Source organism: Perca fluviatilis, chromosome 9 (assembly GCF_010015445.1).
Source record: "Perca fluviatilis chromosome 9, GENO_Pfluv_1.0, whole genome shotgun sequence".
Classification (NCBI taxonomy): Eukaryota; Metazoa; Chordata; class Actinopteri; order Perciformes; family Percidae; genus Perca; species Perca fluviatilis.
Window position 1 is genome coordinate 40,145,619 of NC_053120.1, and position 12,590 is coordinate 40,158,208.

General features: G+C 43.5%; 1 protein-coding gene across 4 annotated transcripts in view; it reads left to right on the forward strand.

Moving 5' to 3' along the window:
• herc2 (HECT and RLD domain containing E3 ubiquitin protein ligase 2) overlaps positions 1 to 12,590 on the forward strand; it is a 57,806-nt gene that overhangs the window by 6,186 nt on the left and 39,030 nt on the right. For all 4 annotated transcript variants that reach the window (XM_039810362.1, XM_039810366.1, XM_039810363.1 and 1 more), the window contains 19 exons: positions 1,023 to 1,245; positions 2,652 to 2,752; positions 4,462 to 4,603; positions 4,690 to 4,794; positions 4,903 to 5,074; positions 5,827 to 6,000; positions 6,338 to 6,526; positions 6,658 to 6,809; positions 7,302 to 7,459; positions 7,543 to 7,656; positions 7,764 to 8,015; positions 8,105 to 8,298; positions 8,384 to 8,584; positions 8,755 to 8,983; positions 9,132 to 9,256; positions 11,555 to 11,733; positions 11,830 to 12,014; positions 12,133 to 12,288; positions 12,399 to 12,584. In XM_039810362.1, coding sequence (XP_039666296.1) covers positions 1,023 to 1,245; positions 2,652 to 2,752; positions 4,462 to 4,603; positions 4,690 to 4,794; positions 4,903 to 5,074; positions 5,827 to 6,000; positions 6,338 to 6,526; positions 6,658 to 6,809; positions 7,302 to 7,459; positions 7,543 to 7,656; positions 7,764 to 8,015; positions 8,105 to 8,298; positions 8,384 to 8,584; positions 8,755 to 8,983; positions 9,132 to 9,256; positions 11,555 to 11,733; positions 11,830 to 12,014; positions 12,133 to 12,288; positions 12,399 to 12,584 — 3,237 coding nt within the window. The remainder of the gene's footprint in view (positions 1 to 1,022; positions 1,246 to 2,651; positions 2,753 to 4,461; positions 4,604 to 4,689; positions 4,795 to 4,902; positions 5,075 to 5,826; positions 6,001 to 6,337; positions 6,527 to 6,657; positions 6,810 to 7,301; positions 7,460 to 7,542; positions 7,657 to 7,763; positions 8,016 to 8,104; positions 8,299 to 8,383; positions 8,585 to 8,754; positions 8,984 to 9,131; positions 9,257 to 11,554; positions 11,734 to 11,829; positions 12,015 to 12,132; positions 12,289 to 12,398; positions 12,585 to 12,590) is intronic.

Consider the following 12,590-nt stretch of genomic DNA (forward strand, 5'->3'; position numbering starts at 1 on the left):
TTACACCCTGTGACGTAACAACAAAAAAACGTTGCTCGCGTGCACCGAAATCATGGCGGACGTTCATCTTCCATGACCGCAGAAACTGGCATATTAGGGAAGTTTTGTCTCTAAAGTTTATAACAATTGAATTTCTAGCGGAAAATGGATACTACAGTTGCGCTTTCTGTCTTCAGTGAAAGCATACAACCGTTAGTTTGTTAGTTAGTACCTATTTTTTGTATACAGTATGGTTACATAGCAAACAAGGCTTGAAGACACCAAATCGTAAACAGTTGTACAACTTTCTGTAAGAACTGCCAGGTGAGTGGTTAGAACACTGAGCTTTGTTCGATTCCCCGTTGAGGCGATTTTGTTTTTTTCATTTTGGATTGGATATTTTGCATGCAATTGCGCAAGTCAGGGCTCGCGAACGTGGAATTTTTTTGCAGGGTGGTAGGGGAAGACTCATGAATATGCCTGCTCTGGTTGGGTTGGTTAGGTTTAGGCAAGAGGAGTGGGATGGTTATGGTTAGGGTAAGAATGTCAGGGCGATAATATTCCAAAAAGGTGTAATACATGAGTAGTATGGATAACTGTGTATAAATATATGCCAAGGTACTGTAAATGCACAGGGGTGCAAATAACATACATTGATATTTGTACCAGATGGGGTATTAATAGAACACGTTGCTGTATTCACCAGCGGGGTAAGAATAGCATTCATTTCTAATTTCACCAGGGTACAAATAGCATACACTGCTAATTGTACCAGGGGTGCAAATAGCCTCACCCTTATTCTAATAACCATAAGTGAACATACTTGCATTACAAATGTAGACACGTTAACACAGCTGTCTTGCGACCCTGTGGCTTACCTGCTAAAGAAATAACATGCGAGTGAGTGGTCAATTTATATGTATTTTGATTTCTTTTCTGTGAGAAGTAATGACTGAGAAATCCATTATGTATGAAATGATTTTTGTTTTCCTTGCCCTCTCCTTTGTGTGTGTGTCTGTGTGTCTGTGTGTGTGTGTGTGTAGATGAGACTGAGTTGAAGGACTGTCTGTTGGTCCTGGTTGACGACCAGCAGAAGCTCTCGGCTCAGATGGCCAAAAGCACCTTGTCTGCCCAACGCCTGCGCCAGCGCCTGGTCATCCTGGAACGCTACCTCATCTCTCTCAGCCACAGCATGATGGAGGAGAAGTACAAGGTCCGCTGGAAGGGGCCTCCCAGCCCACCACTGCCTGCTGCTGACAATAAGAGGTAAAAAATAATGAAGCTAGAGGTTCTAGAGGGCTGAAATGTTGGCGCAGTGGTCAGGGCAGTCACCTCACAGCAAGGAGGCCCAGGGTTAGATGAACCAGAGATATTCAATTGCCAGAATGGCTGTGAGTGTGGTTAGTCCTGTGATGACAGTGTGACCTGTCCAGCCTGTACTCAGCTTCTCACCCTGTGTGTACCGAAAACATTTTTTTACTGGTGCTTGCAAGGTATATTGAAGGTAGTAAATCTTAACTTCAATAGCGCTGCAAATCTCACACACAAATGCTATGTGAGTGCACAGTGTTGTAATTTATGAAATCTGTTGAACAAACAAACTATAGATTGAGCCAGTACAGTTACAGTGAACAAAATCTAGTACAGTTTCTTCCTGTTATGTACTTGTATGTACCCAACATACAGAGTGTTCATGTTTGCTTAAGTTAAACCCTACAGCTTGGTGTACGAAATACACTCTGGGCCTGATTTACTAACACTAGCGCAGTTTGCGCTGCGTCTGTTTATGCGAGTTCGGTAATAGCGCACGCTATGCTTCCACATTTTGCGTAGTATTTATCAACCCTGACACCCATCAGGCAATCAGCGTCTTTCTCCGCCCACTATACCGTAAATTGCGCTGTAGCAAAGCGGTACTTGTGCTATGATACGGCTGAGTGCAGACTGCGATATTCCCACTGCTGATGCTATGACTGTTTGAAATGATCCTGATGCCAATATTTTTAATGTAGCGAGGAGTTTAACAACTGCTGGAATGTAATGTGAACGCTGAGTGGGAGATTCAATTTCATCTTTGATTTCTTCCAGTAACTCTAATATTACATGGTTGCTTGATCTGTAACGCTAAATGATGTTGTGTTCACTGACAAAGTGTGATTCTTGTGTTAAAAATATTTTCAGCCTGGTATGTGTTCGTCTTGCTCAAATTAAAAATTAAAAACCAGCGGCATAAAGGTCTATGAGGAAACTTCGATTGCGCTGGTTTAGACCTGTTTTTAAGAGGCGGATAATTTCCCCGCAGAATAGAGGCTCTTACTTACAGTCTTTATAAATACCACAGAATATATAATTAGGTGCACTTGCGCGCTTAATCCTCCCACCTTTTTGGGTGGAACTCCCACTTTCCCCACGACCCTCCCACGAACGCATATTGAAAGCGCAACTTGTCTCTTCTCGTTCATGTGGCAGACAATCTGCGATTTTACCCAAGTGCGCCCTGTTTGTAAATAGCCCGCATCGGTTACGTCCGTCTTTGCGACCAATTAGCACCTGGAAACAGGTGCAAACGGCTTGATAAATCTAGCCCTCTGTGTTTTTCAGAGGCCTCTTTAACACACGCACATATGCATTCTAGTGTTAATTATCTGTGTATTTTGCTTTGTTTTTTTCAGCCCTCGTCCGGCCAGTAAAGGCGTTGAAGGTTTGGCCAGAGTTGGTTCCAGGGCAGCTCTCTCTTTTGCCTTTGCTTTCCTGCGTCGGGCCTGGAGGTCAGGTAAGAATGTCCCGGCACAGTGACAGTGAAGACATGTTGTGCCCTAGTAGTGGTGATGATAGCTGCTGTCATAGTAATGGAGCTTGTGTGTTGCACCATGTTACAAGCGGCTCATAGTAAACAACCCAACATATTTCTCAATGCTATGTTTTTAGCCTTAGCTTGTGATGCGGCTAGATGAAAGACTGCAGGAGCAGGGCCAGAGAGACTTATTTGTTAACATTACTGCTGCTTTGGGATAAGAATGTATTTAACATGAAAAAAGGCCCATTTGTTTACATGTAGCTCTGAATCTTCATGCATTAACAGAACCACTACAATAGAAAAGTCCCCATTATAGGCAGATGTATTAGGAACAAACAATGATCACTCTATGGCCCTGTTTACTCTTGGTGTTAAAATGCGTTTCGGTGATCTGAACAGAAGTGGGCAGCCGAGACACATCGCCGTTCACATCTGTGTCTATGATGCATCTCCAGCGGAATCAGATTTTGTTACTGCCTACATCACTTCTGCTAGAACGGCAAAATGAATCACAGTTATTACGCCCACACTGTCACCAGTCACGTACGCGGTTGTGTCGGTACAGCTGGAGATATCGCTGTGGGCAGAATCTAACTTCTCCTTTCATAAGGCAAACGTTGGATGTCACACAATACTTCGTCCAACTCTTCTACGTTTTTGTCAGGGACGCATCAGGACACATTAGCGTTTACATAACATACAAAATATATTTGTTCAAATGCATCCCAGACTACCTTGACAAGTGGTTTGAGTGATTCGATCACAATGCATCTTGATGGGCGTTCGTTCCACTTGTGATCCGGTTGCCCAAGATGTATTTTAAAACCAAGTGTAAACAGGGTCAATGTGTTGCAGAGAAATTTAATATATTTCATTATAGGCTATAGTTTATGGTGCTTTTCTGTTGGACTGCACTGTAATGAACTGTGATTTTAAAATGAAGTCCGCTTCATGTATGCAAGGGGGGGGTGGAGAGACGTACTATAATGCAGTCCAATACAACACCACCACCACAGACTATGACCTCAAAAAGACCACAGAAGAGTTGAATCTGATCATACTGATCATACCTAAATCAAGTAGCTGTGTTTGTTTAAAAGTCCTTCATAGCTAGCTTGGCAAATAGAGAGGCTGTTTTTGTTACGTGTACTGATGCGAGGTGGAGAGCTGCCTGTCCACAGGGACTGGGTGGGAACAAAGAGCCGGCTCGTCTCTGTAGCCTTCCTGTAACATGAGCAGTGAACGTGCGCGCACACGCACACACACACACACACACACACACACACACACACACACACACACACACACACACACACACACACACACACACACACACACACACACACACACACACACACACACACAAAAGGTTGAGACCAAATTCATCAAGTATCTCAGAACCTATATTGCAAGTGAGGTATAAATGGCTCTCTTTTTTTCTTTTGTGGAATACTGTTAAATAAGGAAGTCTGTTTTATACCAGATTTGAGTGAATTTGAAATGTATGGATCATTCTATGAGCATATATTGTGTGCATTAATTGCATTTTAGATTTAGGAAATCATGGGAATATATTGTAAACTAAAAGACTCTATATTTTCCTTTTGCCCTCATGCTTGGCAAATTGTAAATTTTAATTAAGCCACCGTGCCGTGTATAAAACAGGAGAGGTTTGTGTTTTACAGGAGATGATGCAGACCTTTGCAGTGAGCTTCTCCAGGAGTCTCTGGATGCCTTGCGTGCCCTACCAGAGGCTACGCTGTTTGATGAGGGAACTGTATCATCTGTGTGGCTTGAAGTTGTTGAGAGGGCCACCAAATTCCTCAGGTGCGTTATTAACTGATCAGTCGCTAATTTTGTATATTGTAAGACACGTTGGATAATCTTTTGTGATCCTCGTGTCTTGTGACCAGTGATGTACATGGAAGTGCCAGCACCAAAGGCAACATTCCTCTTCAGGACCAGCACCTAGCCCTGGCAATCCTGCTGGAGCTGGCTGTACAGAGGGGCACTCTTAGGTAACCAGATACCCTTAATACTTGCTGGTTTGCCTATGCTGATAGCCTACTTCAATTGAAATGCTGTCTCACTGCTCACGTTGTCTTTCTATCATTGTGTCTTTCCAGTCAGCTGCTGTCTGCTGTTCTGCTGCTGCTACGCTTGTGGGAAAGTGGCACCAGAGAGATGGACAATGAGCGCTCCACCCAGGGAACCAGTGCCCCTCTGCTGCCCCTCCTGCAGCGCTTTCAGAACATCCACAGCAGCAAGGAAGAGCCCATTCCTGAGGAGGAAGCTGAGGTGAAAATAGAACCGGCATACGTGTATCTCTAGCTGTTTTCACATATGAATGGATGAATCGGGTCCTGACATTGTCAACAAGGTCTGTGTCAGATGCGTTCTCGCTTCCTGGAAATACTCTGTTTGGTTTAGACGAGGGGTGGCGCTTGGTAGAGCGTGCCGCAGACATGATATGATGCGGATTACACCGCCTCACCGAGCCGTGTCTCTCTTGCCTTCCTTGATTTGTTTGAATCGAAAGAAGTTCCCAAATCTCGTCGTCTCTCCAGTTAGACATTTTGTTGCCGTCTAAATCACCCTTCTTCTTCACCCTCTGATGTTTGTTTTCTATCGCGTCATTAACACGCCCACTTGCTTGTTGTGAATTCTCACACTTTGGGCTCAGTCGGAGACAACACAGAGTTTGTGCTAGCTGACAGGTTAAACTCCATTTGATGTCTGATCTGAATGATTTGGACCTTTGCGTTCTCACATACAGCTCCACCGGGTAATGTCTAGATAATTTCAGGTTTGCAGTGCATGTGTGAAAACGGCTTCAGTAGCAGTATAGACAGTAAATGAATATGAGAAATGGAACAATTTAAAGATAGGAGGACAATGAGAACACGAAAGCTCTCTAAGAAAATGTTATAAAATGAAGGTATGTTGCCTTGAGTGTTGCTTGGGAACGCCTCTCTTAAAGTAGCCCTGTTCTATTCCTGGTTTAGAATTAAACTAATGAGTACTTTGTGGTTGATTTCTGTGGTTTTCAGATCCTTACAGCCCAGATGAGTCCAAATGAGAGCTTCCTGCGGTACCTGACCTTGCCTCAGGATAATGACCTGGCTATTGATCTTCGGCAAACAGCTGTGGTGATCATGGCTCACCTGGACCGCTTGGCTTCTCCCTGCAGCCCTCCACACTGCAACTCCCCCACGTCACACAAGGTGACAACTCTTTTTTTTTTTTTTATCATCTGGCAATGATTAGTTATCCTTTTTTTGCTGATCAATGATGCTACTCTTTCTCTCGATTATTGCTTGAGTTATGTGCCTGTTTTTATCTTCTTTGTGCTATATATAGCTTGGATGTGCACACTGTCCTGTTTACTGTAGTTAATGATATGGTGGGATAAAAAATACTGATTAACATGGTCACTATCAGACTTAAAGCAAAGTGCGAATACCTGAACGGCAGTTAATCAAATGTGAAAGGTTGACATGTGGAGAAATGACAATCACCATATGACTTACTTTTGTCTCCCTCTCTCTCTTTCTGTTCCAGGGAACCTTGCAGGAGGTGATTGCCTGGGGCCTGTTGGGCTGGAAGCTTTACGCCAATGTTAATGGGCCCATTCATTGTAAAGCCCTGTCAAGCCTTGGAGTCTCACAAATTGTCTGTTCAGAAAAGGGCTTTCTCATCCTGTCCAGCAGTGGTGCTGTTTACACCCAAAACTACAAGAGCACAACCCTGGTCAGTTCTGATGCGCAGGTGGTTTCTGTTTATTGATGAACCCTCTCTAATGAACTAGCTTTATTCAGGAAGCAAGTAGCTGATCCTTTTGTCTCTGTGTCTCCTGAAGTCTCTGAATCATTTTGTTGCAGGCTCCTTTGCTGATCCATGGTCTGAACTCCAGAAAAATTGTGAAACTAGCAGCTCATCCTGATGGGCAGCACTACTTGGCCCTTTCATCCAATGGGGAGGTGTTTTCATGGGGCTGTGGGGATGGAGGCCGCCTTGGACATGGAGACACCACGTAAGCAAGCCAAAAAATCCCTAGCTGATGTGTGATTTCCACAAGGGTCACCCCACTAGCATACTAAATACCCCACTTTTGCATTTCCACCTTGTCATCCAATATACAATATGAAGCTACATGGAAATTCTCAAGATTGAAACGACTTTTGCAATTGTGCGATTCACAAACATAACCGTAAAGCTGTAGATTGTTTTAGAATTTAGTATAATTAAATTATTGATCAAACGGATGCTAAAATTATACATTATATCCCCAATCTAGGACATTATTAATGTGTCATGCTTTTACACCAAAGACATCTTCCACAGCTGCCACTGACTGCATTTTGAGCAAAAATGAAAACATCCAGCACTAACGGTTCCTTTGAAAAAAAGCCTGAAACAATGCTTTAAATGATTATTTAGAAATTATTTCATTAGAAAGATTCCTGAAAACCTTCTTGTATCAGCCAGAGGAATCTGCTACAGCTCCATTTTCACTTTATTTCAGGTATCTAGAGGAGCCTACAATGATTGCAGCCTTCAATGGGAAGCAGACAGGAAAGCATGTGGTACACATTGCCTGTGGGAGCACATACAGTGCTGCAATTACTGCTGATGGTGAACTCTATACATGGGGCAGAGGGAACTACGGTCGACTGGGCCATGGTAAGCTCCATCGGTATTGAACATAGCTTAAATAACAACATCTTTGTCTGTTTTATCACTAAAAAGGAGTGTCTGGTTTCTAGGCTCCAGTGAGGACCAGACCACACCCATGCTGGTGACGGCACTGAAGGGACTAAAGGTGGTGGATGTGGCATGTGGAAGTGGTGATGCACAAACACTTTCTTTGACAGAGAATGGTAAGAACAAGAGTCTTTTTGGCTTGACTTCTGACCATGAAGTCCATCAGCATCACCCATTCTGAAGTGTTAGTATTTTTATTCACCATCTCTGTGTGTTTCCACAGGTCAGGTGTGGTCCTGGGGGGACGGAGACTATGGTAAACTGGGCCGAGGAGGGAGTGATGGCTGCAAGACACCCAAACTTGTGGAAAAACTGCAGGACCTGGACATTGTGAAGGTGTGCTGCGGCAGCCAGTTCTCAGTGGCCCTCACCAAAGATGGCCAAGTGTACACATGGGGAAAGGGAGACAATCAACGCCTTGGTCATGGCACTGATGAGCATGTTCGCTACCCCAAGTTTCTGGACAGTCTACAGGGTGAGTTGACTATTATTTATAAAATTCAAATAAATCAAAAAAACTTTAGAATACGAAGACTGATCTTTGTCTGTTATGTTTGCCATCAGGAAAGAAAGTTGTGGATATTGCTGTGGGATCCACACACTGCCTTGCCCTTACCGACGACGGAGAGGTGCACAGTTGGGGCAGCAACGATAAGCTACAGCACTTTGATACACTCTTTTCTAACAAGAAGCAGCCAAAGGCACTGCCAGGGCTCAACTCCAAACACATTGTGGGAATCTCCTGTGGCCCAGGACAGGTGATCCATAACGGTCGTTGATGATTTTTCTATGCTTATGATGATAGACCAAAAACATTTAACACTCAGTGTTGTGTGTTGTCAGAGTTTTGCCTGGTCTTCGTGCTCGGAGTGGTCTGTTGGCCAGCGTGTGCCTTTCGTGGTGGACGTTTGCCCCATGACCTTTGAGCAGCTGGACCTGCTCCTGCGACAGGTCAGCGAGGGGATGGACGGAAGCTCCGACTGGCCTCCTCCACAGGAGAAGGAGTGCATGGTGGTCGCCACACTCAACCTGCTCAGGCTCCAGGTAGGCATTTTCTATTTGCAGCTTTATATTTTATAAAAAAATAAAGTTAAGCATTTCCTCACCTTTTGTCTCTGTGTAGTTTTCCACACACAATGTGCCTAATAATTTCTGACAGACCAATTGGACTGCTGATCATAATAAACAGATATCTGTAAAACTTATCTCCTCAGCTCCACGCAGCCATAAGTAACCAGGTGGATCCAGAAGAGCTGGGACTGGGGCTGGGCAGCGTGCTGCTTAACAACCTCAAACAAACGGTGGTAGTACTCGCTAGCAATGCCGGGGTGCTCAATAGTGTTCAAGCAGCTGCCCAAGCAGTTCTCCAAAGTGGCTGGTCAGTGCTGCTGCCCACTGCCGAGGAAAGGGCTAGGACATTGTCATCGCTTCTTCCTAATGCTGGTGAGTGCAAATCAGAACATTGCTAACACTAATTAAACTAAAAAATGGACACTTAATAGTCAATTAACTCTGTGCATTTTATATGAAGGGAAAAAAATGGTTGGGACTGGGGAGACTGAGGTTATCATTTTTTATTTATTTTTCCCAGCATCTGGAAATGAGATGAGTGTGAGCCCTGGACGTCGCTTCATGATCGACCTGTTGGTCAGCAGCTTAATGGCTGATGGAGGGTTGGAATCTGCACTGAATGCAGCAATCACCGCTGAGATACAGGTCAGTGAGTTTAATGCATGAGTCGTTACTCTTTTCTCACGTAATCTTCATGGCAACAATGCTTCGTCTATTTGAATGATGTAGATAAAAATGTGTTCTTTGGTTGAGATTCAATTTGAATTAAATAAAATAATAACATTTCTTATGATTTGCTTTTTAAAGGCTCTGGGCCATTGGACAAATGTATAAGCAGGGCTCTAGAGTGCGACCAAAATTTGTAAGGTTGCGACTAAGATTTTTCCTAGGTCGCACCGGTGCACCTAACGTCCTCGCATCCGCTGCCTCTCCACGAACGAAGCGAGGTCGTTTATATTGATGTGGTTTAATGTTGCGTTACATGACCCATTCCTTCTGTAAAGCCGTGCCTGTGTTTGGATCTCTCCTCCGCGCAGCCCCGCCCCCCCATTCACTCACACACGGCTCCCCTGCAACATGGAGAGACACAGCGCCGCTGGTCCAAACTGCTGACATTTGTCTACAGTTTTAATTTTTATTAACACAGCTGTATATTGTTAAGTATGAGAGGGAAACCTGTATTGGTACCAGTGTTTCCGCTGGTATTATTCAATTTTATTTATAGTATCAAATCATAACAAGAGTTATCTCGAGACACTTTACAGATAGAGTAGGTCTAGACCACACTCTATAATTTACAAAGCCCCAACAATTACAGTAATTCCCTCAAGAGCAAGCATTAGCAGTAGCTATTGCGACAGTGGTGAGGAAAAACTCCCTTTTAGGAAGAAACCTCGGCAGACCCAGACTCTTGGTAGGCGGTGTCTGACGGTGCCGGTAGGGGGTGTGATGAACAGTGGCAATAATAGTCATAATAAATTGCGGCCGCCATGGCGAAAAACACATTAGAAGTTATTAAATGCAACTAACTTCAATTTGTTGAGTAATAGCGTGTGAGACGGAGCCTGCTGGACCTGGGCGAGAGATGTGACCCATGGCCAGAATATCATAGTTCATAAAAATGCAGTGCAGTGACGATAGACATTTCATAGTCTACACAAGACGTGTGTAACGCCGCTGACACGCCAAAGCACATTCGACCCGTGCTGGACCCATTCATAATGAGTCAGCAGTCTCTCTGTGAGTAGCATACGCTTCAGTCCATCGTATTCTCCCTCTCTATCGCTGTCTCCCTATGTTTTTTTTGATTGGAAAGCTGAAGACATGAAAGGGGAGAGAGAGGGGGGAATGACATGCGGGAAAGGGCCGAAGGTCTGAGTCAAACCTCTATATATACACCAACTGAGCTATCCGGGCGTCCTCTTTCTCTTTTAATCAGTCTGTTATTGTTGTTGAAAACAAGTGAAGGAGCTGAGAGAGAGAGAGAGAGAGAGAAAAAGAGAGAGAGAGAGAAAAAAAAAAAAAAAAAAAAAAAAAAAAAAAAAAAAAAAAAAAAAAAAAAAAAAAAAAAAAAAAAAAAAAAAAAGAGAGAGAGAGAGAGAGAGAGAGAGAGAATATTTATTTTTATATTTCAAATATCTGAGTCGAACCTCTATATATACACCAACTGAGCTATCCGGGCGTCCTCTTTCTCTTTTAATCAGTCTGTTATTGTTGTTGAAAACAAGTGAAGGAGCTTTGAGAGAGAGAGAGAGAATATATATTTATTTTTATATTTCAGATAACTTGTTAACATGTGTTGCAGCTGTATATTTTCAAACTGGTAAAGGAAACCCTGTCTTTGCATTTTATTTTAATTACAATCTGTTTTAATAAAAGAGCTTTTGAATAGTGGCTTTGACTTAAAACTGAACAATTAGCCCACTTTGTAAAAAAATACAGAGCTATATATTGTGTATCGCCATTCAGCGTTAACGGAGACGCAAGGAAAAAATTTGGGCTGCGGCCTTTTGTGAAATCATGTTGCTCCTATATTTGCAAATATATCTTTTTTAATAAAATACAAAAACCCAACTTGGTGTTTAGTCTCAGTCTGTCTTATTTGTTTCAATTTACTAAACTCTGAAATTTCCCCCCCTGCTGCAAAGGAAACTTCCATAACACACCTAAATTTGTGCTGGTGCACCAAAATAAAAAAGTTAGGTGCAACCAAGGCAAAAAGTTAGTCTGGAGCCCTGATAAGTTAAACCCTGCTAAATGCCAAAGTCTCAGGCTAAACTTTAAGATAGATTGTATTTCTATTATGGTGTACTATTGGAATCCTACAACTAATACAGAATATTAGACATTAATGATTAGAATATCCTACATCCACGTCCCTGAACTCCTGAAATAACCCTCTCACTGGATACAGGAATCACTTTGTATTTTGTTTCATTCCAGGACATTGAAGCCAAGAAGGAGGCTCAGAAAGAGAAGGAGATTGATGAGCAGGAGGCCAATGCTTCCACCTTGCACCGCTGTCGCGCAATGCTGGACAAAGACCTTATCAACACAGGCATCTATGAGTCAGCGGGAAAGCAAAGCCTGCCTCTGGTGCAGCTTGTACAGCAGCTGTTGAGGTACCTACTCTTTGCCTGAATCATGCTAAATCTGTGCTACAATACAGGTTAACCCCTTGCTGTCTGCTAGCAAATTCACACATTTGATCTCTACAGGAACATCGCCTCCCAGACCATCGCAAGGCTGAAGGATGTTGCTCGGCGTATCTCCAACTATTTAGAGGCGGAGCATGTCAGCAAGGAACGCTCTGCGTCTCTTGACCTGCTGCTGCGCTTCCAGAGGCTGCTGGTTAGCAAGCTCTACCTTGGTGTCAATGGCACAGAGAATGTTAATGGATACAGTAAGTCATGCATTTCAACCCACATTTTTGTCCTATTCATTCAAATAAGAATAACTCGCTATAAAGTAAAAAAAAAGCTCTTGGTGGGTAGTATTTAATCTCTCTGTTGTTATCGCAGATCCCGAGCTTCTGGGTGTTGGTTCCCTGTTAAAAAAGTACATCGCCCTGCTGTGTACTCACATTGGAGACATCCTCCCAGTGGCAACAAGTATTGCCTCTACTGGTCGCCGCCACTTTGCTGAAGTCTCTCGTGTTATTGAAGGAGATCTAACTGGTAATCCCTCTCTCAGAAAGTGCTGAGTGTTTTAACTGCATCATGAATTGCATGCAGACCTTTTAAGGAACTTGTGAGACAGTTATGCCTCACTGATTCTTCTTTAATAGGGGTGCTGCTGCCTGAGTTGGTGGTGTCCATCGTCCTCCTCCTCACCATTGATGCAGGTCTAATGCAGGAGACTGGTTCTATCCCTCTCCTGGCTGGACTCCTGGAGCACCTCGACCGTTTCAACCACCTGGCCCCAGGACACGAGAGGGACGATAATGAGGATCTGGCTTGGCCAGGCATTATGGGTATTA